The sequence below is a fragment of the Ranitomeya imitator genome, chromosome 2 (genome assembly GCF_032444005.1).
Source record: "Ranitomeya imitator isolate aRanImi1 chromosome 2, aRanImi1.pri, whole genome shotgun sequence".
NCBI lineage: Eukaryota > Metazoa > Chordata > Amphibia > Anura > Dendrobatidae > Ranitomeya > Ranitomeya imitator.
The window spans coordinates 663962490-663989400 of NC_091283.1; the positions used below are offsets into that span (position 1 = coordinate 663962490).

Sequence of the window (26911 nt, forward strand, 5' to 3'; positions counted from 1 at the left end):
CTACAATACGCAAAACAGTAGAGAGACAAGCCTCAAAACTTCTGGAACAAGGTCATTTGGAGTGATGAGACCAAAATTTAACTTTTTGGCCACAACCATAAACGTTACATTTGGTGAGAGGTCAACAAGGCCTATGATGAAAGGAACACCATTCCTACTGTAAAGCATGGAGGTGGATCGCTGATGTTTTGGGGATGTGTGAGCTACAAAAGGCACAGGAAACTTGGTCAAAGTTGAAGAAAAGATGAATGCAGCATGTTATCAGCAAATACTGGAGACAAATTTGCACTCTCATCCCGGAAGCTGCGCATGGGACGTACCTGGACGTTCCAACATGACAACATTCCAAAACACAAGGCCAAGTCGACCTGTCATTAGCTACAGCACAACAAAGTGAAGATTCTGGAGTGGCCATCTCAGTCTCCGAGATCAATATCATTGAGCCACTCTGGGGAGATCTCAAGCTTCACTCAACCACTAACCATGAGTGGAGAAAAAGTTTTGGTGTTATCATTCATATTCTCTGAAAAAGGCCAAGAAAGTAAAAATTCTGCCAGGGTATATAAATCTTTGAGCACAACTGTAGGATTCTAGGTTAAACACAATGGACATGTGTTTTCTGTTAAACCTTAAAACTATTAAACTATTAATGCCATTGGCACAAAGTTTTTACAGATTGACTTGAAAAACTCTTTTTCAAAGCAAGTCAATATACTCGGATCTTGTCTCCTGGATTTATGTCAATATATCAGGTGATCATCTTGTACTTTTACTATTTTACAATAAATACATCATGACTGTTGTGGTCATTTTGCATCCTTTATACCACTTTGACCTATTGATTTCACTAAGCTGTAGTCTCTCCATCTGGCATTCCATTGGGACGCTTCAAGTCTTGCAGTTGGACAGCAGCTGGATCCTTTTCCTTTATTGCCTGAGCTTTAAGAAGACGGCGGCGATATATCAGAAGATATCCAGGAAGGACAAATCCAGCAAAGGAAAATATTAAGAGACCCACATTTACCTACAAGAGAAGAAATATCAGATCACGTAAAAGAGAAATAATGACCAAAGCGATAAATTAAAATTTGTGATTACATTTTATCCAATCTTATGTAAACTGCATTGGTACAAAGCGGAAATGAGCGGACACAGGACATTGTATCCACTGGGCAGATGATAGCTTCTTGTATAAGAATAAATAAATGCCTGCCCATCTGGGCTTCAACTAAACAGAAAATGTTTTCTCCTGTACAATAAATAAACTGCAGGCTCCCGCATGCTCTTGGGTTATATGCAAGCAACATCTTTTAAACTCAGTCAAACTTGCTAATTTTTTGAAGCAGAAGACTTTTCAGGAAAAATTGGCATTTATTTAGACAATTTTGTCAGCTAGCATTTTTTTTTGAGGGTTCTCTCATGTTTTTGTGACTTTTTTCACTGACATTTTGCAGGCATTTTTTACACTATATTGAATAGTTAAGCAACATCTGAGCATCTTTCAGGCTTCTTTTGAACTTTCCCATTGACTTATATTAAGTAGTGGTAGTAGTGTCTAAAATGCTAGAATGGACATGTCAATTCTTTTAAGGCTGGAGTGACACTCAGCGTAAGACAATACGGTCCGTATATTACGGCCGTAATACGCTGAAAAGTCCCCAAAATAGTGGTCCGTAGCTCCTCCGTAGGCAGGGTGTGTCAGCGTATTTTGCGCATGGCATCTTCCGTATGTAATCCGTATGGCATCCGTACTGCGTGTTTTTCTCGCAGGCTTGCAAAACCGACATACGGCTATACAGGGATCCATGTATAAAAAAAAAACATATATACTGTATATATATATATATATATATATATATATATATATATATATACAGGTCCTTCTCAAAAAATTAGCATATAGTGTTAAATTTCATTATTTACCATAATGTAATGATTACAATTAAACTTTCATATATTATAGATTCATTATCCACCAACTGAAATTTGTCAGGTCTTTTATTGTTTTAATACTGATGATTTTGGCATACAACTCCTGATAACCCAAAAAAACCTGTCTCAATAAATTAGCATATCAAGAAAAGGTTCTCTAAACGACCTATTACCCTAATCTTCTGAATCAACTAATTAACTCTAAACACATGCAAAAGATACCTGAGGCTTTTATAAACTCCCTGCCTGGTTCATTACTCAAAACCCCCATCATGGGTAAGACTAGCGACCTGACAGATGTCAAGAAGGCCATCATTGACACCCTCAAGCAAGAGGGTAAGACCCAGAAAGAAATTTCTCAACAAATAGGCTGTTCCCAGAGTGCTGTATCAAGGCACCTCAATGGTAAGTCTGTTGGAAGGAAACAATGTGGCAGAAAACGCTGTACAACGAGAAGAGGAGACCGGACCCTGAGGAAGATTGTGGAGAAGGACCGATTCCAGACCTTGGGGAACCTGAGGAAGCAGTGGACTGAGTCTGGTGTGCAGGAAATGGGCTACAGGTGCCGCATTCCCCAGGTAAAGCCACTTTTGAACCATAAACAGCGGCAGAGGCGCCTGACCTGGGCTACAGAGAAGCAGCACTGGACTGTTGCTAAGTGGTCCCAAGTACTTTTTTCTGATGAAAGCAAATTTTGCATGTCATTCGGAAATCAAGGTGCCAGAGTCTGGAGGAAGACTGGGGAGAAGGAAATGCCAAAATGCCTGAAGTCCAGTGTCAAGTACCCACAGTCAGTGATGGTGTGGGGTGCCATGTCAACTGCTGGTGTTGGTCCACTGTGTTTCATCAAGGGCAGGGTCAATGCAGCTAGCTATCAGGAGATTTTGGAGCACTTCATGCTTCCATCGGCTGAAATGCTTTATGGAGATGACGATTTCATTTTTCAGCACGACCTGGCACCTGCTCACAGTGCCAAAACCACTGGTAAATGGTTTACTGACCATGGTATTACTGTGCTCAATTGGCCTGCCAACTCTCCTGACCTGAACCCCATAGAGAATCTGTGGGATATTGTGAAGAGAAAGTTGAGAGACGCAAGACCCAACACTCTGGATGAGCTTAAGGCCGCTATTGAAGCATCCTGGGCCTCCATAACATCTCAGCAGTGTCACAGGCTGATTGCCTCCATGCCACGCCTCATTGAAGCAGTCATTTCTGCCAAAGGATTCCCGACCAAGTATTGAGTGCATAACTGAACATTATTATTTGATGGTTTTTTTGTTTGTTATTAAAAAAACACTTTTATTTGATTGGATGGGTGAAATATGCTAATTTATTGAGACAGGTTTTTTGGGTTATCAGGAGTTGTATGCCAAAATCATCAGTATTAAAACAATAAAAGACCTGACAAATTTCAGTTGGTGGATAATGAATCTATAATATATGAAAGTTTAATTGTAATCATTACATTATGGTAAATAATGAAATTTAACACTATATGCTAATTTTTTGAGAAGGACCTGTATATACAGTGGGGCAAAAAAGTATTTAGTCAGTTAGCAATAGTGCAAGTTCCACCACTTAAAAAGATGAGAGGTGTCTGTAATTTACATCATAGGTAGACCTCAACTATGGGAGACAAACTGAGAAAAAAAAATCCAGAAAATCACATTGTCTGTTTTTTTAACATTTTATTTGCATATTATGGTGGAAAATAAGTATTTGGTCAGAAACAAAATTTCATCTCAATACTTTGTAATATATCCTTTGTTGGCAATGACAGAGGTCAAACGTTTTCTGTAAGTCTTCACTAGGTTGCCACACACTGTTGTTGGTATGTTGGCCCATTCCTCCATGCAGATCTCCTCTAGAGCAGTGATGATTTTGGCTTTTCGCTTGGCAACACGGACTTTCAACTCCCTCCAAAGGTTTTCTATAGGGTTGAGATCTGGAGACTGGCTAGGCCACTGCAGGACCTTGAAATGCTTCTTACGAAGCCACTCCTTCGTTGCCCTGGCGGTGTGCTTTGGATCATTGTCATGTTGAAAGACCCAGCCACGTTTCATCTTCAATGCCCTTGCTGATGGAAGGAGGTTTGCACTCAAAATCTCACGATACATGGCCCCATTCATTCTTTCATGTACCCGGATCAGTCGTCCTGGCCCCTTTGCAGAGAAACAGCCCCAAAGCATGATGTTTCCACCACCTTGCTTTACAGTAGGTATGGTGTTTGATGGATGCAACTCAGTATTCTTTTTCCTCCAAACACGACAAGTTGTGTTTCTACCAAACAGTTCCAGTTTGGTTTCATCAGACCATAGGACATTCTCCCAAAACTCCTCTGGATCATCCAAATGCTCTCTAGCAAACTTCAGACGGGCCCGGACATGTACTGGCTTAAGCATTGGGACACGTCTGGCACTGCAGGATCTGAGTCCATGGTGGCGTAGTGTGTTACTTATGGTAGGCCTTGTTACATTGGTCCCAGCTCTCTGCAGTTCATTCAATAGGTCCCCCCGCGTGGTTCTGGGATTTTTGCTGACCGTTCTTGTGATCATTCTGACCCCACGGGGTGGGATTTTGCGTGGAGCCCCAGATCGAGGGAGATTATCAGTGGTCTTGTATGTCTTCCATTTTCTAATTATTGCTCCCACTGTTGATTTCTTCACTCCAAGCTGGTTGGCTATTGCAGATTCAGTCTTCCCAGCCTGGTGCAGGGCTACAATTTTGTTTCTGGTGTCCTTTGACAGCTCTTTGGTCTTCACCATAGTGGAGTTTGGAGTCAGACTGTTTGAGGGTGTGCACAGGTGTCTTTTTATACTGATAACAAGTTTAAACAGGTGCCATTACTACAGGTAAATGAGTGGAGGAAAGAGGAGACTCTTAAAGAAGAAATTACAGGTCTGTGAGAGCCAGAAATCTTGATTGTTTGTTTCTGACCAAATACTTATTTTCCACCATAATATGCAAATAAATTGTTAAAAAAACAGACAATGTGATTTTCTGGATTTTTATTTCTCAGTTTGTCTCCCATAGTTGAGGTCTACCTATGATGTAAATTACAGACGCCTCTCATCTTTTTAAGTGGTGGAACTTGCACTATTGCTGACTGACTAAATACTTTTTTGCCCCACTGTATATATATATATATATATATATATATATATATATATATATATATATGTCAGTAGACACATATATGTATATATATTATTACTTCATACAGCGCTAGATAGCTTTAAAGCCGTTAATTCAATTACCGGCTTTTGCTATCTCCTTCCTAAACCCGACATGCTATGAGACATGGTTTACATACAGTAAACCATCTCATATCCCCATTTTTTTTGCATATTCCACACTACTAATGTTAGTAGTGTGTATATGCAAAATCTGGCCATTCTAGCTATTAAATTAAAGGGTTAAATGGCGGAAAAAATTGGCGTGGGCTCCCGCGCAATTTTTTCTGCCAGAGTAGTAAAGCCAGTGACTGAGGGCAGACATTAATAGCCTGGAGAGGGTCCATGGTTATTGGCTCCCCCCCTGGCTAAAAACATCTGCCCCCAGCCACCCCAGAAAAGGCACATCTGGAAGATGCGCCTATTCTGGCACTTGGCCACTCTCTTCCCATTCCCGTGTAGCGGTGGGATATGGGGTAATGAAGGGTTAATGTCACCTTGCTATTGTAAAGTGACATTAAGCCAGATTAATAATGGAGAGGCGCCAATTATGACACCTATCCATTATTAATCCAATACTAGTAAAGGGTTAAAAAAAAACACACACACATTAATAAAAATTATTTTAATGAAATAAAAACAAAGGTTGTTGTAATAATTTATTCTTCGCTCAATCCTTCTGAAGACCCTCGCTCTGTGACAAAGAAAAAATAATAAACCAACAATATACATACCTTCCGAAGATCTGTAACGTCCCATGATGTAAATCCATCTGAAGGGGTTGAAATATTTTGCAGCCAGGAGCTCTGCTAATGCAGCGCTGCTCCTTGCTGCAAAACCCCAGGGAATGAAGGTAATGTAGGTCAATGACCTATATTTACCTTCATTTGCGGTGAGGCGCCCTCTGCTGGCTGTTCCTGGAGCGTGGGAACTTTCCTAGAAAGCTCCCAGGCTCGAGTTCATATGAGGGCGCCCTCTGCTGGTTGTCCTCATATGAACTCGCGCCTGGGAGCTTTCTAGGAAAGTTCCCATGCTCCAGGAACAGCCAGCAGAGGGCGCCTCACCGCAAATGAAGGTAAATATAGGTCATTGACCTACATTACCTTCATTCCCCGGGGTTTTGCAGCAAGGAGCAGCGCTGCATTAGCAGAGCTCCTGGCTGCAAAATATTTTAACCCCTTCAGAAGGATTTACATTGTGGGATGTTACAGATCTTCGGAATGTATGTATATTGTTGGTTTATTATTTTTTCTTTGTCACAGAGCGAGGGTCTGCAGAAGGATTGAGCGAAGAATAAATTATTACAACAACCTTTGTTTTTATTTCATTAAAATAATTTTTATTAATGTGTGTGTGTTTTTTTTAACCCTTTACTAGTATTGGATTAATAATGGATAGGTGTCATAATTGACGCCTCTCCATTATTAATCTGGCTTAATGTCACCTTACAATAGCAAGGTGACATTAACCCTTCATTACCCCATATCCCACCGCTACACGGGAATGGGAAGAGAGTGGCCAAGTGCCAGAATAGGCGCATCTTCCAGATGTGCCTTTTCTGGGGTGGCTGGGGGCAGATGTTTTTAGCCAGAGGGGGGGCAATAACCATGGACCCTCTCCAGGTTATTAATATCTGCCCTCAGTCACTGGCTTTACTACTCTGGCGGAGAAAATTGCGCGGGAGCCCACGCCAATTTTTTCCGCCATTTAACCCTTTAATTTAATAGCTAGAACGGCCAAATTTTGCATATACACACTACTAACATTATTAGTGTGGAATATGCAAAAAAAATGGGGATATGAGATGGTTTACTGTATGTACACATTTATTCTACCTATTCTATTGTAAGCTGTCAGTGTGATTTTACTGTACACCGCACTGAATTGCCGGCTTTTCTCTCTAACACCGCTGCGTATTTCTCGCAAGTCACACTGCTGGTCCGTGTGTAATCCGTATTTTTGGGGCTTCCATAGACTTTCATTGGCGTTTTTTTGCGCAATACGGTGACAAACGCAGCATGCTGCGATTTTCTACGGCCGTAGAAAGCCGTATAATACTGATCAGTAAAATACGGCAGATAGGAGCAGGGGCATAGAGAATAATTGTGCCATTTGTTTGGCGAGTTTTACGGACGTATTTTCTGCGCTCTTACGTCCGTAAAACACGCTAGTGTGACTCCAGCCTAACTGCTTGGCGTTTTCTAAAAACCTGAAGCAGTTGCAAGACGTTCAAAAGCCTTAAAATATGCACAGCAAGTAGTTTTTACATAGATATGTATTGGTTCATTCATATGAGAGTATTCTGTTTATCAGGTGGTTTTTGCGGCGGAATCTGCCTGAAAAGACTTGTGCACATATCCAAAACCTGCCTGCACCAACTGCAGATCCTATAGTAATAAATAGCAAGTTTATTGTCTGGAGACCTTTAGTAAGGTCAGTACTAGTGTTGAGCGATACTTTCCGATATTTGAAAGTATAGGTATCGGATGGTATCGGCCGATACCGGCAAAATATTGGATCTCGCCGATACCCGATACCAATGCAAGTCAATGGGACACAAATATCGGAAGGTATCCTGGATGGTTCCCAGGGTCTGAAGGAGAGGAAACTCTCCTTTAGGCCCTGGGATCCATATTAATGTAAAAAATAAAGAATAAAAATAATAAATATGGATATACTCACCCCTCCGAAGGACCCTGGCTGTCACCGCTGCGAGCGTCTGCCTCCGTTCCCGAGAATTGCAGAGAGTGAAGGACCTTCGATGACGTCGCGGTCAGGTGACCGGTCACCTGACCGCTCACGTGACCGCTCACGTGACTGCGACGTCATCGAAGGTCCTTCACTCTCTGCAATTCTCAGGAACGGAGGCAGACGCTCGCAGCGGTGACAGCCAGGGTTCGTCGGAGGGGTGAGTATATCCATATTTATTATTTTTATTCTTTATTTTTTACATTAATATGGATCCCAGGGCCTAAAGGAGAGTTTCCTCTCCTTCAGACCCTGGGAACCATCCAGGATACCTTCCGATATTTGTGTCCCATTGACTTGCATTGGTATCGGGTATCGGCGAGATCCAATATTTTGCCGGTATCGGCCGATACCATCCGATACCTATACTTTCAAATATCGGAAGGTATCGCTCAACACTAGTACTGACCTTACTAAAGGTCTCCAGACAATAAACTTGCTATTTATTACTATAGGATCTGCAGTTGGTGCAGGCAGGTTTTGGATATGTGCACAAGTCTTTTCAGGCAGATTCCGCCGCAAAAACCACCTGATAAACAGAATACTCTCATATGAATGAACCAATACATATCGGGGTGAGTATATGCATATTTATTATTTTTATTCTTTATTTTTTACATTAATATGGATCTCAGGGCCTGAAGGAGAGTTTCCTCTCCTCCAGACCCTGGGAACCATACGCACCGCACACGCCGATTCCGATTTCCGATATCACAAAAATATCGGAACTCGGTATCGGAATTCCGATACAGCAAATATCGGCCGATACCCGATACTTGCAGTATCGGAATGCTCAACACTAGTCAGTACCTACGAGGCAGTAGTGCAACTTCATAAAAACTGTTTTACCAAAAACCTCAGCTTTCTGGTTTGTTTTCATGCTTTGGGCTTACATTAATTAGTATTACATTATAAATTAATAATAGCTAAATCATTTAGTAATACCTATTTCATCCTTCCAGGCTGTTTTTATAAATTGTGGTCACAGTACATTTTTTTGCTACGATTGTGATAAAACCGCAACATTTTTGCTGCCACTGTGTCAAAATGCCACCATGGCCACAACGTGAGAACGCATCCTAGCTCTTAACGTATAAATGCAGCTGGATATTACTAAGATAATGATACTACTTGGCTGAGGACACATATTCAGCCTGAATGTATTTCAGCGCAGGTGATCCGCCGGATCCCTGAGCTGTAATACACACCGCTGGCCAATCAGAGACTGGCAACAGATGACAGCGTGCCTGTGTCTGGGGGTGCATGGCAGTGACATCATGTTCCATGGCATGCACGTTGATGAAAACTGCCAGCTCATGTGATGAATGTAGAAGACCCCATGCGGCATTGGCAGATGAGTATTAAAGTTTTTTTTAATGTATTGGAGAGCAGGGCACAAATTCCCAGGAAAGGGCCCATTATTCCAGGAAATGGACTAGGATGGGGCACATTATGGCAGAGCAATTGGTTTTCCCCAGTCAGGTAACCTTTCCTCCACCCAATTCCCACTGCCACCCTCTGTTACCCTCCCTTCCTTTGAGATGCACTCTGTGAGCATCTAGTCCCCCTCCAACTGGCTGTCACTTACTGCCCCTCAGGGCCAGCCACCACCTTCTTCGACCACTTCACCACTCGGCTACTTCTTTTCCTCTCCGCTGACATACCCATAATCATCATGGGTGACTTCAACATTCCCATTGACACTTCCCTCTCAGCTGTCACTAAACTTTTATCTCTCACTTCCTCCTTCGGCCTGGATCAATGGTCTTCTGCATCCACTCACAAAGATTGCCACACATTGGCCCTCATCTTCACCTGCCTCTGCTCCCTATCTAACCTCTCTAACTCACCGCTCCCTCTTTCTGACCACAACCTGCTTACATTCTCTTCCATCTCCTCTCTTTGTCTACAATCCCCACTCCACAAACTTGCACACCTTCGCAGAAATCTTAAATGCCACGATCCACACTCTCTTTCTGAATCCCTCTTACAGACATAAGTTCCTTACACAATGCGGATGCTGCTGCTGCTTATATAACACCACAATAGCCATAGCTCTGGAATTGGTCGCCGCTCTCTCACATACCAAAGCTTGCAAAATCAACAGACAACCCTGGAACACCAGCCTGACCAAAGAACTGATGCGGGCTTCTAGAGTTGCTGAGCGGAGATGAAAAAGATCCCACTCCAATGAGCACTTCATCGCATTCAAATAATCCCTCACTACTTTCAAGGCAACACTCGCTGCAACAAAACAAACCTACTTCTCATGTCTCATATCCTCCCTGTCTCACAACTCTATTCAACATTTTAATTCTCTCCTCCGTCCCCCAGCACCTCCTCCCTCTCCACTCTTCTCAGCTAAAGACTTTGCCTCATTCTTCAAGCAGAAGATTGATAACATCAGAGAACACTTTGGCCTACAAGCTCCAGAGACTCTCCTCCTAACTACTCAGCCCTCCTCCTCCAAAACCAACTTCTCCACCATTAAAGAAGATCGACTTTCCACTCTACTCTCAAGATCACATCTCACCACCTGTGCACTTGACCCAATCCCATCCCACTTCATCCCAAACCTCACCACAGTCTTCATCCCAACCCTAACCCACCTCATCAACCTACCACTAACAACTCGTGTTTTCCCCTCATGCTTCAAGCATGCCTCAATCACACCCATCCTCAAAAACCCTCTCTAGACCCATCCTCTGTATCTAGCTATTGTCCCATATCACTTCTACCCTTTGCCTCAAAACTATAGGAACAACATGTCCATTTTGAACTGTCCTCCCACCTCTCTTCCTGATCACATTTTCGACCGCTTGCAATCTGGCTTCCTATCTCATCACTCCACCGAAACTGCCCTACCTTAAGTCACCAATGACCTACTAACTGCCAAAGCCAAGCGACACTACTCGGTCCTCCTCCTCCTGGACTTGTCCTCTGCCTTTGACACAGTGGATCATTCCCAAATACTACAGAACCTCTCATCTCTTGGCATCATAGACTTGACCCTATCTTGGATCTTGTCATACTTAACAGATAAGGACTTTCAGATTCTCCCACTTGCACACCATCTCTTCACCTCACCCCCTATCTGTCGGAGTCCTGCAAGATTTATTCCTAGGTCCCCTGATATTCTCCATTTACACCTTTGGCCTGGGACAGCTCATAGAATTTCACAGCTTTCAGTATATTTCTTAACAGATCTGCCTCTCTGGACCAGATATCACCTCCCTACTAACCAGATTCCCACAATGTCTGTCCACTATTTCATCCTTCTTGTCCGCAAGATTTCTAAAACTTAATATGGACAAAACAGAATTCATCATCTTTCCCCCATTTCCCTCGACCCCCCAACGGACCTATCTATTAAAGTAAATGGCTGCTCACTCTCCCCAGTCCCACAACCTCGCTGCCTTGGGGTAATCCTTGACTTTGATCTCTCCTTCAAACCACATATCCAAGCCCTTTCCACTTCCTGCCGACTTCAACTCAAAAATATTTCCTGGAGCCGTACAGTCCCCAACCAAGAAACTGCAAAAACCCTAGTCCATGCACTCATCATCTCCTGCCTTGACTACTGCAACTTCCTGCTCTGTGGCCTCCCCTCTAACACTCTTGCGCCTCTCTAATCTATTCTAAACTCTGCTGCCCGATTAATCCACCTGTCCCCCTGCTATTCCCTGGCCTCTCCCATATGTTAATCCCTGCACTGGCTCCCCATTACCCTGAGACTCCAGTTCAAAACCCTAACCATGACATACAAAGCAATTCACAACCTATCTCCTCCATACATCTGTGACCTCGTTTCCCAGTACTTACCTGCATGCAACCTCCGATCCTCACAAGATCTCCTTCTCTACTCCCCTCTTATCTCCTTCCCACAATCGCAAACAATATTTCTCCCGCGCATCCTCCCTACTCTGGAACTCTCGACCCCAAAATATCAGACTCTTGCCTACCATGGAAACCTTTAAAAGGAACCTGAAGACCTACAGTCATGGCCAAAAGTATTGACACCTTTGCAATTCTGTCAGATAATACTCATTTTCTTCCTGAAAATGATTGCAAACACAAATTATTTGGTATTATTATCTTCATTTAATTTGTCTTAAATGAAAACACACAAAAAGAATTGTCCTAAAGCCAAATTGGATTTAATTCCACACCAAACACAAAAAAGGGGGTGGACAAAAGTATTGGCACTGTTCGAAAAATCATGTGATGCTTCTCTAATTTGTGTAATTAACAGCACCTGTAACTTACCTGTGGCACCTAACAGGTGTTGGCAATAACTAAATCACACTTGCAGCCAGTTGACATGGATTAAAGTTGACTCAACCTCTGTCCTGTGTCCTTGTGTGTACAACATTGAGCATGCAGAAAAGAAAGAAGACCAAAGAACTGTCTGAGGACTTGAGAAACCAAATTGTGAGGAAGCATAGGCAATCTCAAGGCTACAAGTCCATCTCCAAAGACCTGAATGTTCCTGTGTCTACCGTGCACAGTGTCATCAAGAAGTTTAAAGCTCATGGCACTGTGGCTAACCTCCCTAGATGTGGACGGAAAATAAAAATTGACAAGAGATTTCAACGCAAGATTGTGCGGATGTTGGAAAAAGAACCTCGACTAACATCCAAACAAGTTCAAGCTGCCCTGCAGTTCGAGGGTACAACAGTGTCAACCCATACTATTCGTCGGCGTCTGAATGAAAAGGAACTGTATGGTAGGAGACCCAGGAAGACCAAACTTCTTACCCCGAGACATAAAAAAACCTGGCTGGAGTTTGCCAAAACTTATGCAGCGCCCCAGAGACCTGGTCGTTGCAGTAATGTCGCTCTGCCGCTAAGGGGAGTGATGGTACCTCTGATGGCACTATAGGAGTTCATCTGACCAGGTATCACCAGCACACATTACACTTCACACTCCGGCCACTAGGGGGAGCAAAAGGTTTTATTTATTAGGCCACTCCTCACACTGGTAAAACTAGGGGTTGGATAGGAAGTTAGTCAGAAGCTGACTGGGTTTTATCCAGGCAACATCCCGTGGCAGGGGGTGTTGCGGGGAAGATTCAGGGGGGTCCCTGTCAGGCGTGGGAACCTGACAGGCACCTAGCAACAAGGATAGAATGTTACGGAGCCGCGCCTGCGCTACCCTGCGGAGGCATCTAAAGAAAGGACACGAAGCAAAGGATATTGTGGACAGTGAGAAACGAGATCAAAGCACAAAGGAGAGCCAGTAGGAGTCGTGCCCCGAGAACGGCAACATCCTACTGAGGCGCGTAGCCGGTGACCGGAACACTGAGGAACTGACTTCATGCCTTACTTCAAATACCGCAGGACGTACTCTGGAGAAGGTGGTCTCTGTACTGACCGCAAACCCTGAACCTAGCAGCGCAACTAAAAGCAGCCGTGGGGTATACCTAACACTCCCTAGACCCCTCGGCACAGCCTAAGATCTAACTACCCCTAAAGACAGAAACAGGAAACCTATCTTGCCTCAGAGAAAATCCCCAAAGGATAGATAGCCCCCACAAATATTGACTGTGAGAGGAGAGGGAAATAACATACGTAGATATGAAATCAGATTTTAGCATAGGAGGCCATACTAGCTAAAAAGAAAGAATAGAACAGAGTACTATGCGGTCAATATAAAAACACTAGAAAATATCCACCGCAGAAAATCCGGATCACCACATCTGACTAAAGACATGGGGGGTATATCTGCATCTCCAGAGAAATAGCTAGGCTGCAAAAAATCCTTCACAGACCAAGCTGCACAAGACAAAAACATGAAAATGCACAGAACTATAAGGTCCACTGCAGGTGGACAGCAAAAACAAAGCCAGGACTTATCTTAGTAGAAAAACACAGCAAACTGGAGAGACCAGCAGGGAAGTGAATCCTTCAAGAACAATGGACAACTGGCACTGACTAAAGGATCCAGCAAAGCTATATACCCCAGTCAGTCCTGCAATTAGTAGATACACATGTCCACTCCTGCAATCCAGGCCCAACTGCATTACCCTCTACAACCACCGGAGGGAGCCCAAAAGCTGAATTTACAACAGTACCCCCCCCTTGAGGAGGGGTCACCAAACCCTCACCAGAGCCCCCAGGCCGATCAGGATGAGCCCGATGAAAGGCACGAACCAAATCAACGGCATGGACATCAGAGGCAGAAACCCACGAATTATCCTCCTGGCCATAACCCTTCCACTTGACAAGGTACTGAAGCTTCCGCCTCGAAAAACGAGAATCCAAAATCTTCTCAACAACATATTCCAACTCCCCATCGACCAATACAGGGGCCGGAGGATCAACAGAGGGAACAACGGGCTCCACATATTTCCGCAACAAAGATTTATGGAAAACATTATGAATAGCAAACGAGGCCGGAAGCGCCAGGCGAAATCCTATAAGGACCAATAAATCGAGGCTTAAACTTAGGGGAAGAAACCTTCATAGGAACATGACGGGAAGATAACCAAACCAGATCCCCAATCCGAAGCCGGGAACCAACACACCGACGACGATTAGCAAAATGTTGAGCCTCCTCCTGAGACAGCACCAAATTGTCCACCACATAAGCCCAAATCTGCTGCAACCTGTCGACCACAGAATCCACACCAGGAAGGTCAGAAGGCTCAACCTGCCCAGAAGAAAAACGAGGATGAAAACCAAAATTACAAAAAAAAGGCGAAACCAAAGTAGCCGAACTAGCCCGATTATTAAGGGCAAACTCGGCCAATGACAAAAAAGCCACCCAATCATCCTGATCAGCAGACACAAAGCATCTCAAATAGGTCTCCAAGGTCTGATTAGTTCGCTCAGTCTGGCCATTTGTCTGAGGATGAAATGCAGAAGAAAAAGACAAATCAATGCCCAGCTTGGCACAAAAGGCCCGCCAAAACCTAGAAACAAATTGGGAACCTCTGTCGGACACAATATTCTCCGGAATACCATGCAAACGCACCACATGCTGAAAAAACAACGGAACCAAATCAGAAGAAGAAGGCAATTTAGGCAAAGGCACCAAATGAACCATCTTAGAAAATCGGTCACAGACAACCCAGATAACCGACATTCTTTGGGAAACAGGAAGATCGGAAATAAAATCCATAGATATATGTGTCCAGGGCCTCTCGGGGACCGGTAATGGCAAAAGCAACCCACTAGCACGGGAACAGCAAGGCTTAGCCCGCGCACAAATCCCACAGGACTGCACAAAAGAACGCACATCCCGTGACAAAGAAGGCCACCAAAAGGATCTACTAACCAAGTCTCTGGTACCAAAAATCCCAGGATGGCCAGCCAACACAGAACAATGAACCTCAGAAATCACTTTAGTAGTCCATCTATCAGGAACAAACAGTTTCCCCACAGGACAGCGGTCAGGCTTATCAGCCTGAAATTCCTGAAGAACCCGTCGCAAATCAGGGGAGATGGCAGAAAGAATCACCCCTTCCTTCAAAATGCCGACCGGCTCAAGAACCCCAGGGGAATCAGGAAAAAAACTCCTAGAGAGGGCATCCGCCTTAACATTCTTAGTACCAGGAATGTACGAGACCACAAAATCAAAATGGGAGAAAAACAGGGACCATCGAGCCTGTCTAGGATTCAGCCGTTTGGCAGACTCGAGGTAAATCAGATTCTTATGATCGGTCAGGACCACAATACGGTGCTTGACCCCATCAAGCCAATGTCGCCACTCCTCAAATGCCCACCATAACATCTTTAACGGATTCAGAAAGACCCTTTCTGAAAATTGCCGCCAAGGCATCCTCATTCCATTTAGTCAGTACAGACCATTTTCTAAATTTCTGGCAATACAATTCTGCCGCTTCTTGACCTTGACACAGGGCTAACAAGATTTTCTCAGCCTGATCCACAGAATTAGGCTCATCATACAACAACCCCAATGCCTGAAAGAACGAATCAACATTAAGCAAAGCAGGATTGCCAGATTCCAGGGAAAATGCCCAATCCTGTGGGTCACCACGCAGCAGAGATATGATGATTTTAACCTGCTGAATAGGATCACCAGAAGACCGGGGTCTTAATGCAAAAAACAGTTTACAGTTATTTTTGAAACTCAAAAATTGGATCTGTCACCAAAGAATAAATCAGGAGTGGGAATCTTAGGTTCTAAGGCAGGAGTCTGAACAATGAAATCTGAAATCCCCTGTACCCTAGCAGCAAGCTGATCCACCCGAGAAACTAACTCCTGAACATTCATGTTAATACTAGACTCCGTAGCCACCCAGACGTAAAGAGGGAGGAACAGACCGAACAGGCTAAGGTAAAAAAAATGGCTCAAAATCTTTCCACCCTTCTTCTGAGATGCAATTAACTCATTGTTGGCCAGTTGTACTGTTATGATCTGGTGGCCTTGGAGCAGCACGAGACGTGCTCTGGAGAAGGTGGTCTCTGTACTGACCGCAAACCCTGAACCTAGCAGCGTAACTAAAAGCAGCCATGGGGGGTACCTAACACTCCCTAGACCCCTTGGCACAGCCTAAGATCTAACTACCCCTAAAGACAGAAACAGGAAATCTATCTTGCCTCAGAGAAAATCCCCAAAGGATTAGATAGCCCTCCACAAATATTGACTGTGAGAGGAGAGGGAAATAACATACGTAGATATGAAATCAGATTTTAGCATAGGAGGCCATACTAGCTAAAAAGAAAGAATAGAACAGAGTACTATGCGGTCAATATAAAAACACTAGAAAATATCCACCGCAGAAAATCCGGATCACCACATCTGACTAAAGACATGGGGGGTATATCTGCATCTCCAGAGAAATAGCTAGGCTGCAAAAAATCCTTCACAGACCAAGCTGAACAAGACAAAAACATGAAAATGCACAGAACTATAAGGTCCACTGCAGGTGGACAGCAAAAACAAAGCCAGGACTTATCTTAGTAGAAAAACACAGCAAACTGGAGAGACCAGCAGGGAAGTGAATCCTTCAAGAACAATGGACAACTGGCACTGACTAAAGGATCCAGCAAAGCTATATACCCTAGTCAGTCCTGCAATTAGTAGATACACATGTCCACTCCTGCAATCCAGGCCCAACTGCATTACCCTCTACAACCACCGGAGGGAGCCCAAAAGCTGAATTCACAACACATCACCTAAGAAGACATAGGGGGCAAACGTGGAGAGGGGCGTCTCTAGGGTCTCAGAATAGCTCCGAGCCTTCCCGTCAAACGGGTGCGTCCTAGCCATAACAAACCTGGGGGACGGAGAATAGAAAGAACGAGAAAGAACTAGAAAGAACGAGAACAGAAGTTGTGAGGACTTTCCCGAATGCTCAGAAGGGAAGCACTACAACACACAGGCGCTAGTGGTAGGCCACGATTTCCACCTGTAAAGGGAACTCTGGATGTGCCTTCGGACCGACCGGTCTCAGACAGCCCTGTTGACAGTGCTCTGGATTGAGGATCCTGAAGCCTTCAGTAAAGAGGTAAAGAGACTGCAACCCTGTGTCCTCGTTATTGACTGCTCCTCACACCATCGCCATCTACATTATCGGGAAGCCCTGGGGACACACTTCACCTGTGGGAAGGTATACCATCTAGCTGCCATCACATCACCCCAGTGGACCCCAAGCAGCGTCGGTCTCCCTGGCCGAATACCACAGGTGGCGTCACGAAGCCTTAGCTGACTTTCATCATCCCTTTTATTGGACGCCCCTTAGCAGGGTCACGGACCGGGTCCAGCCACCGTGACAACCCCAGAACTGAGACAGAGAGGACCGGTAGCGAGTAACCTGTGGCCCTGTGTCTGGGGGCGCTCCACTTACCTAAAAAAGCCCTAAACGTTTTGGAAGAATGTTCTCTGGTCAGATGAGACAAAAGTAGAACTTTTTGGGCAAAGGCATCAACATAGAGTTTATAGGAGAAAAAAAGAGGCATTCAAAGAAAAGAACACGGTCCCTACAGTCAAACATGGCGGAAGTTCCCTGATGTTTTGGGGTTGCTTTGCTGCCTCTGGCACTGGACTGCTTGACCGTGTGCATGCCATTATGAAGTCTGAAGACTACCAACAAATTTTGCTGCATAATGCAGGGCCCAGTGTGAGAAAGCTGGGTCTCCCTCAGAGGTCATGGGTCTTCCAGCAGGACAATGACCCAAAACACACTTCAAAAAGCACTAGAAAATGGTTTGAGAGAAAGCACTGGAGACTTCTAAGGTGGCCAGCAATGAGTCCAGACCTGAATCCCATAGAACACCTGTGGAGAAATCTAAAAATGGCAGTTTGGAGATGGCACCCTTCAAATATCATGGACCTGGAGCAGTTTGCCAAAGAAGAATGGTCTAAAATTCCAGCAGACCATTGTAAGAAACTCATTGATGGTTACCGGAAGCGGTTGGTCGCAGTTATTTTGGCTAAAGGTTGTGCAACCAAGTATTAGGCTGAGGGTGCCAATACTTTTGTCTGGCCAATTTTTGGAGTTTTGAGTGAAATGATCAATGTTTTGCTTTTTGCTTCATTCTCTTTTGTGTTTTTTCATTTAAGACAAATTAAATGAAGATAATAATACCAAAGAATTTGTGTTTGCAATCATTTTCAGGAAGAAACTGAGTATTATCTGACAGAATTGCAGGGGTGTCAATACTTTTGGCCATGACTGTACCTCTTCCAACAAGTCTAGAATCTGCAGTAACCACCAAACCACTGCACGACCAGCTCTACCCTCATCTACTGTATCCTCACCCATCCCTTGCAGATTGTGAGTCCTCTCTCCTCCTGTACCAGTCGTGACTAGTATTGTTAAGATTACTGTACTTGTTTTAGGGCGGCCTGTCATGTTCCCTAATAAAAATCCTTATATATATTCTTTTCACTATTTATCTGATCATAATCCTCCATCAAACTGTATTGCACCCAAAAGCACCACAAATATTGGCTGGTGACTAGCTCATCCAGCCTTTATCTATCCCCCATTCCCTCAAGATGGCTGGACCATCATTGTAAATACGCACCTGTACTTTGTGTCTCCTCCAACTCATAGTAGATTGTAAGCTAATACGAACAGGGTCGTCATTATATTGCTCTGATTATTGTATTATCTTTAACAAGGTTACTTATTACTTGTGAATGATCTGTTGAATTGTAAATCGCTGTGGAATATGTTGGCACTATATAAATAAAGATTATTATTATATTTTAATCAATAGACATTGGACTAATAATAATGGCTGTGTCTAACCGTACAGGGACATGGTCTGATTGTACCACAGCTCCTGGACAGGGGGGAGCAAAAGATAGAATACAGACATTACAGTATGGGATCACTGCTAATTATTTCTGTGAGTAAAATATTTCCCTGTCTGTTTTAAATAATATTTTACCTCAAACAATTAATCAGCTGCGATCCCATGCTGTAATGTCTGTATTCTCTCTTTTGCTTCCTCCCCTGCCCAGGAGATATGCTATGATCAGACCATGTCCCTGTAGGGTCAGACACAGCCATTACACAGTACACAGCAGGGGCACATTTATAAGATTATCTTGGGAAAGGAACATTTTTTTTAAACCCATCCAATTGTGGAACTTTTATTGTTCTTTTTTAATTCCAAGATTTGTGGATTAAAATATACTTTTGTTCGTGGCACAACCACTTTAAAGCATTCTACTAAAACTATAAAATCATGTTAAGTCTTACCCAATAACCATTCCCATGCAGAGGTCCTAGCATAGCCCTATACAGTGGTTCTTGTAGTAAGGCAAATACTGCACTGAGGAGTGACTGCAGTCCTGTAAGTGTACCAAAATAACCCGATGGGAACCTGCAATTAAAAAAAAAGAATGGGTAAAACTTACTGCATCATACATAGTCATGGATCAGAAATAATGCATAATATGTTACTAAAACAATGACCTCTATTCATCTAAGCTTTTATGCCCAAAAAGTTGTGTAAAAGCTTTGAAAAGTTGCAAAATTTTGACACAACTTGGAGTTGCGCTAAAACTTTGTGATTTTCCACATTTTAACCCCTTAAGCCCCGAGGGTGGTTTGCACGTTAATGACCGGGCCAATTTTTACAATTCTGACCACTGTCCCTTTATGAGGTTATAACTCTGAAACGCTTCAACGGATCTTGGCGATTCTGACACTGTTTTCTCGTGACGTATTGTAATTCATGTTAGTGGTAAAATTTATTCGATATAACTTGCGTTTATTTGTGAAAAAAATGGAAATTTGGCGAAAATTTTGAAAATTTTGCAATTTTCCAACTTTGAATTTTTATACCCTTAAATCACAGAGATATGTCATGCAAAATACTTAATAAGTAACATTTCCCACATGTCTACTTTACATCAGCACAATTTTGGAACCAAAATTTTTTTTTTTTAGAGAGTTATAAGGGTTAAAAGTTAACCAGCAATTTCTCATTTTTGCAACACCATTTTTTTTTTAGGGACCACATTTCATTTGAAGTCATTTTGAGGGGTCTATATGATAGAAAATACCCAAGTGTGACAACATTCTAAAAACTGCACCCCTCAAGGTGCTCAAAACCACATTCAAGAAGTTTATTAACCCTTCAGGTGTTTTACAGGAATTTTTGGAATGTTTAAATAAAAATGAACATTTAACTTTTTTTCACACAAAATTTATTTCAGCTCCAATTTGTTTTATTTTACCAAGGGAAACAGGAGAAAATGGACGCCAAAAGTTGTTGTACAATTTGTCCTGAATACGTTGATACCCCATATGTGGAGATAAACCACTGTTTGGGCGCATGGCAGAGCTCGGAAGGGAAGGAGCGCCATTTGACTTTTCAATGCAAAATTGACTGGAATTGAGATGGGACGCCATGTTGCGTTTGGAGAGCCCCTGATGTGCCTAAACATTGAAACCCCCCACAAGTGACACCATTTTGGAAAGTAGACCCCTTAAGGAACTTATCTAGATGTGTGGTGAGCACTTTGACCCACCAAGTGCTTCATAGAAGTTTATAATGCAGAGCCGTAAAAATAAAAAATCATATTTTTTCACAAAAATGATCTTTTTGCCCCCAATTTTTTATTTTCCCAAGGGTAAGAGAAGAAATTAGACCACAAAAGTTGTTGTGCAATTTGTTCTGAGTACGCTGATACCCCATATGTGGGTGTAAACCATTGTTTGGGCGCATGGCAGAGCTCGGAAGGGAAGGAGCGCCATTTGACTTTTCAATGCAAAATTGACTGGAATTGAGATGGGACGCCATGTTGCGTTTGGAGAGCCCCTGATGTGCCTAAACATTGAAACCCCCCCACAAGTGACACCATTTTGGAAAGTAGACCCCTCAAGGAACTTATCTAGATGTGTGGTGAGCACTTTGACCCACCATGTGCTTCATAGAAGTTTATAATGCAGAGCCGTAAAAATAAAAAATCATATTTTTTCACAAAAATTATTTTTTGCCCCCAATTTTTTATTTTCCCAAGGGTAAGAGAAGAAATTAGACCACAAAAGTTGTTGTGCAATTTGTCCTGAGTACGCTGATACCCCATATGTGGGTGTAAACCATTGTTTGGGCGCATGGCAGAGCTCGGAAGGGAAGGAGCGCCATTTGACTTTTCAATGCAAAATTGACTGGAATTGAGATGGGACGCCATGTTGCGTTTGGAGAGCCCCTGATGTGCCTAAACATTGAAACCCCCCACAAGTGACACCATTTTGGAAAGTAGACCCCTTAAGGAACTTATCTAGATGTGTATTGAGCACTTTGACCCACCAAGTGCTTCATAGAAGTTTATAATGCAGAGCCGTAAAAATAAAAAATTATATTTTTTCACAAAAATGATCTTTTTGCCACCAATTTTTTATTTTCCCAAGGGTAAGAGAAGAAATTAGACCACAAAAGTTGTTGTGCAATTTGTCCTGAGTACGCTGATACCCCATATGTGGGGGGAAGCACTGTTTGGGCACATGGCAGAGCTCGGAAGGGAAGGAGCGCCATTTGGAATACAGACTTAGATGGATTGATCTGCAGGCGTCACGTTGCATTTGCAGAGCCCCTGATGTACCCAAACAGTAGAAACCCCCCACAAGTGACCCCATATTGGAAACTAGACCCCCCAAGGAACTTATCTAGATGTGTTGTGAGAACTTTGAACCCCCAAGTGTTTCACTACAGTTTATAACGCAGAGCCGTGAAAATAAAAATTCTTTTTTTTTTTCACAAAAATGATTTTTTAGCCCCCAGTTATGTATTTTCACAAGGGTAACAGGATAAATTGGACCCCAAAAGTTGTTGTCCAATTTGTCCTGTGTACGCTGATACCCCATATGTGGGGGGGAAGCACTGTTTGGGCGCATGGCAGAGCTCGGAAGGGAAGGAGCGCCATTTGGAATACAGACTTAGATGGATTGGTCTGCAGGCGTCACGTTGCATTTGCAGAGCCCCTGATGTACCCAAACAGTAGAAAGCCCCCACAAGTGACCCCATATTGGAAACTAGACCCCCCAAGGAACTTATCTAGATGTGTTGTGAGAACTTTGAACCCCCAAGTGTTTCATTACAGTTTATAACGCAGAGCCGTGAAAATAAAAATTCTTTTTTTTTTCACAAAAATGATTTTTTAGCCCCCAGTTATGTATTTTCACAAGGGTAACAGGATAAATTGGACCCCAAAAGTTGTTGTCCAATTTGTCCTGAGTACGCTGATACCCCATATGTGGGGGGGAAGCACTGTTTGGGCGCATGGCAGAGCTCGGAAGGGGAGGAGCGCCATTTGGAATACAGACTTAGATGGATTGGTCTGCAGGCGTCACGTTGCATTTGCAGAGCCCCTGATGTACCCAAACAGTACAAACCCCCCACAAGTGACCCCATATTGGAAACTAGACCCCCCAAGCAACCTATCTAGATGTGTTGTGAGAACTTTGAACCCCCAAGTGTTTCACTGCAGTTTACAACGCAGAGCCGTGAAAATAAAAAAAATTTTATTTTTCCCACAAAAATGATTTTTAGCCCCCCACATTTTTATTTTCCCAAGGATAACAAGAGAACTTGGACCCCAAAAGTTGTTGTCCAATTTGTCCTGAGTACGCTGATACCCCATATGTTGGGGTAAACCCCTGTTTGGGTGCACCGGAGAGCTCGGAAGGGAAGGAGCACTGTTTTACTTTTTCAACGCAGAATTGGCTGGAATTGAGATCGGACGCCATGTCGCGTTTGGAGAGCCCCTGATGTGCCTGAACAGTGGAAACTCCCCAATTCTACCTGAAACCCTAACCCTAACACACCCCTAACCCTAATCCCAACGGTAACCCTAACCACACCCCTAACCCTGACACACCCCTAATTCTAATCCCAACCCTAATCTCAATTGTAAATATAATCCAAACCCTAACCCTAACTTTAGCCCCAACCCTAACCCTAACTTTAGCCCCAACCCTAACCCTAACTTTAGCTCCAACCCTAACCCCAACCCTAACCCTAGCCCCAACCCTAACCCCAACCCTAGCCCCAACCCTAGCCCCAACCCTAGCCCTAACCCTAGCCCTAACCCTAGCCCTAACCCTAGCCCTAACCCTAGCCCCAACCCTAACCCTAGCCCTAACCCTAGCCTTGATGGGAAAATGGAAATAAATACATTTTTTTAATTTTATTATTTTTCCCTAACTAAGGGGGTGATGACGGGGGGTTTGATTTACTTTTATAGCATTTTTTTATATCGGATTTTTATGATTGGCAGCCGTCACACACTAAAATACGTTTTTTTTATAGCAAAAAAGTTTTTGCATCTCCACATTTTGAGACCTATAATTTTTCCATATTTTGGTCCACAGAGTCATGTAAGGTCTTGTTTTTTGTGGGACGAGTTGACGTTTTTATTGGTAACATTTTTGGACACGTGACAATTTTTGATCACTTTTTATTCCGATTTTTGTGAGGCAGAATGACCAAAAACCAGCTATTCATGAATTTCTTTTGGGGGAGGCGTTTATACCGTTCCGCGTTTGGTAAAGTGGATGAAGCAGTTTTATTCGTCGGGTCAGTACGATTACAGCGATACCTCATTTATATCTTTTTTTTATGTTTTGACGCTTTTATACGATAAAAGCTATTTTATAGAAAAAATAATTATTTTGGCATCGCTTTATTCTCAGGACTATAACTTTTTTATTTTTTTGCTTATTATGCTTTGTAGCGGTTCTTTTTTTGCGGGACAAGATGACGTTTTCAGTGGTACCATGGTTTTTTATATCCTTCTTTTTGATCGCGTGTTATTCCACTTTTTGTTCGGCGGTATGATAATAAAGCGTTGTTTTTTGGCTCGTTTTTTTTTTTTTTTCCTTACGGTGTTCACTGAAGGGGTTAACTAGTGGGACAGTTTTATAGGTCGGGTCGTTACGGACGCGGCGATACTAAATATGTGTACTTTTATTGTTTTTTTTTTGTTTTTTTTGATAAAGAAATGTATTTATGGGAATAATATTTTTTTTTATTTATTTATTTAGTAATTTTTTTTTTTTTTTTTTTTTTACACATGTGGAAATTTTTTTTTTTTACTTTTTTACTTTGTCCCAGGGGGGACATCACAGATCGCCGATCTTACAGTTTGCACAGCACTCTGTAAGATCGGCGATCTCACTGACATCGCTGCAGGTTTACCAGCACCTGCAGGCGACCCGGAAGTACTCCCTGCAGGACCCGGATGCAGCCCCGCGGCCATTTTGGATCCGGGAACTGCAGGGAGAAGACGCTCGGTACACGGTGAGTACATCACCGTGTACCGATCGTCTCAGGGAAGCCCGCAGGGAGCCCCCTCCCTGCACGATGCTTCCCTGTACCGCCGGCACATCGCGATCATGTTTGATCGCGGTGTGCCGGGGGTTAATGTGCCGGGAGCGGTCCGTGACCGCTCCTGGCACATAGTGCCGGATGTCAGCTGCGATAGTCAGCTGACACCCGGCCGCGATCGGCTGCGCTCCCCCCGTGAGCGCGGCCGATCGCATATGACGTACTATCCCGTCACTGGGAATTAAGTCCCAGGAAAGCAGGTACACACTGAGCACATGTGACAGACGTGACAGAGTCTGGAGATGCCATGGAGAGCGATCTGCTGCCTGCAACATCCTTCAGCATGACCGGTTTGCCAGTGGGTCAGCAATGGTGTGGGGTGGCATTTCTTTGGAGGGCGCACAGCCCTCCATGTACTCGCTAGAGGTAGCCTGACTGCCATTAGGTACTGAGATGAGATCCTCAGACCCCTTGTGAGACCATATGCTAGTGCTGTTGGCCCTGGGTTCCTCCTAATGCAGGACAATGCCAGACCTCATGTGGCTGGAGTGTGTCAGCAGTTCCTGTAAAATGAAGGCATTGAAGCTATGGACTGGGCCGCCCATTCCCCAGACCTGAATCCAATTGAACACATCTGGGACATCATGTCTTGCACCATCCACCAACGTCACGTTGCACCACAGATTGTCCAGGAGTTGGCGGATGCTTTAGTCCAGGTCTGGGAGGAGATCCCTCAGGAGGGCATCTGCCGCCTCATCAGGAGCATGCCCAGGTGTTTTAGGGAGGTCATACAGGCATGTGGAGGCCACACACACTACTGAGCATCATTTCCTTGTCTTGAGGCCCTTTCCACTGAAGTTGGATCAGCCTGTAATTTGATTTTCCACTTTGATTTTGAGTATTATTCCAAATCCAGACCTCCATGGGATATTAATTTTGATTTACATTGATCATTTTTATGTTTTATTGTTCTCAACACATTCCACTATGTAATGAATAAAGATTTGCAATCGAAATATTTCATTCAGTCATATCTAGGATGTGGTATTTTAGTGTTCCCTTTATTTTTTTGAGCAGTATATATATATATATATATATATATATATATATATATATATACATATATATATATGTCATTGACATATATATATATATATATATATATATACATATATATATATTTAAATTTAATAGAGCGCTAGGTAGCAGAATAGCCGATAATTCAATTGCAATTGGCGGGTTCTGTATAATCATTGCAGAGGACAATAGGATATGACACGTGGTTTACATACAGTAAACCATTGCATATCAGTTAGATGTATATATGTCCATAACTAATAATATTAGTACTATGTGTGTGTAAAATTTTGGAGATGTAGGTGTTAAATGAACAAATTTATTCAGGGAAAAAAATTGTGTGGGCTCTCGCACAAACAGAGAGGGGAAGTGTTATGACCTGGTGGTTAGGAGCACCCGGCACGACCTGATGGTTAAACTCACACAGGACAAGCTCTGGGATGTGGGAGCTCTGCTGACCGCAGGCCCTAATCCTATCACAACAACTAGAAATAGCCGTGGAGTGTTCCTGACTCTCCCTAGATGCCTCTTCACAGCCTAAGAGCTAGCTAGCCCTAGAGATAGAAAATAAAGCCTACCTTGCCTCAGAGAAATTCCCCAAAGGAAAAGGCAGCCCCCCACATATATTGACTGTGAGTAAAGATGAAAGTCACAAACACAGAAATGAAACAGGATTCAGCAAAGGGAGGCCAGACTTACTAAACAGACAGAGGATAGGAAAGGTATCTTTGCGGTCAGTGTGCAAAAAGACTAACGGTGCGGAGATGCCACTCTGCATCCCAGAGCTTCCAGCTAGCAAGACAAAATCATGATAACCAGCTGGAAAAGGAAACAATGAACAAATAATAACTATCAGGAACTTAGCTTCTGCTGGAGAAGACAGGTCACCAGAAAGATCCAAGAGCGAACTGAACTAATGCAGGAACATTGACAGCTGGCATGGAGTAACGATCTGAGTGGAGTTAAATAGAGCAGCCAACCAAAGGTTAAACCACGTCACCTGTGTAAGGAACCTCAGAAGCAGCAGCTTCACTCACATCCACCAGAGGGAGTCCATGGACAGAACTCGCCGAAGTACCATTCACGACCACAGGAGGGAGTTCGACAACAGAATTCACAACAGGGAAGCCAGTGACTGAGGGCAGATATTAATAGCCTAGAGAGGGACCATTGTTATTGCCCCCCCTGGCTAAAAACATCTACCCCCAGCCACCCCAGAAAAGG

At 43.4% G+C, this 26911-nt stretch overlaps 1 protein-coding gene across 1 annotated transcript in view; it reads right to left on the reverse strand.

Moving 5' to 3' along the window:
- Window positions 1-546: 546 nt before the first annotated feature.
- SLC43A1 (solute carrier family 43 member 1) overlaps window positions 547-26911 on the reverse strand; it is a 195194-nt gene continuing 168829 nt past the window's right edge. The window contains exons 14-15 of the mRNA XM_069752981.1: window positions 19537-19660; window positions 547-1024 (exon numbers count right to left, since the gene is read on the reverse strand). Coding sequence (XP_069609082.1) covers window positions 848-1024; window positions 19537-19660 — 301 coding nt within the window. The 3' untranslated portion in view covers window positions 547-847. The remainder of the gene's footprint in view (window positions 1025-19536; window positions 19661-26911) is intronic.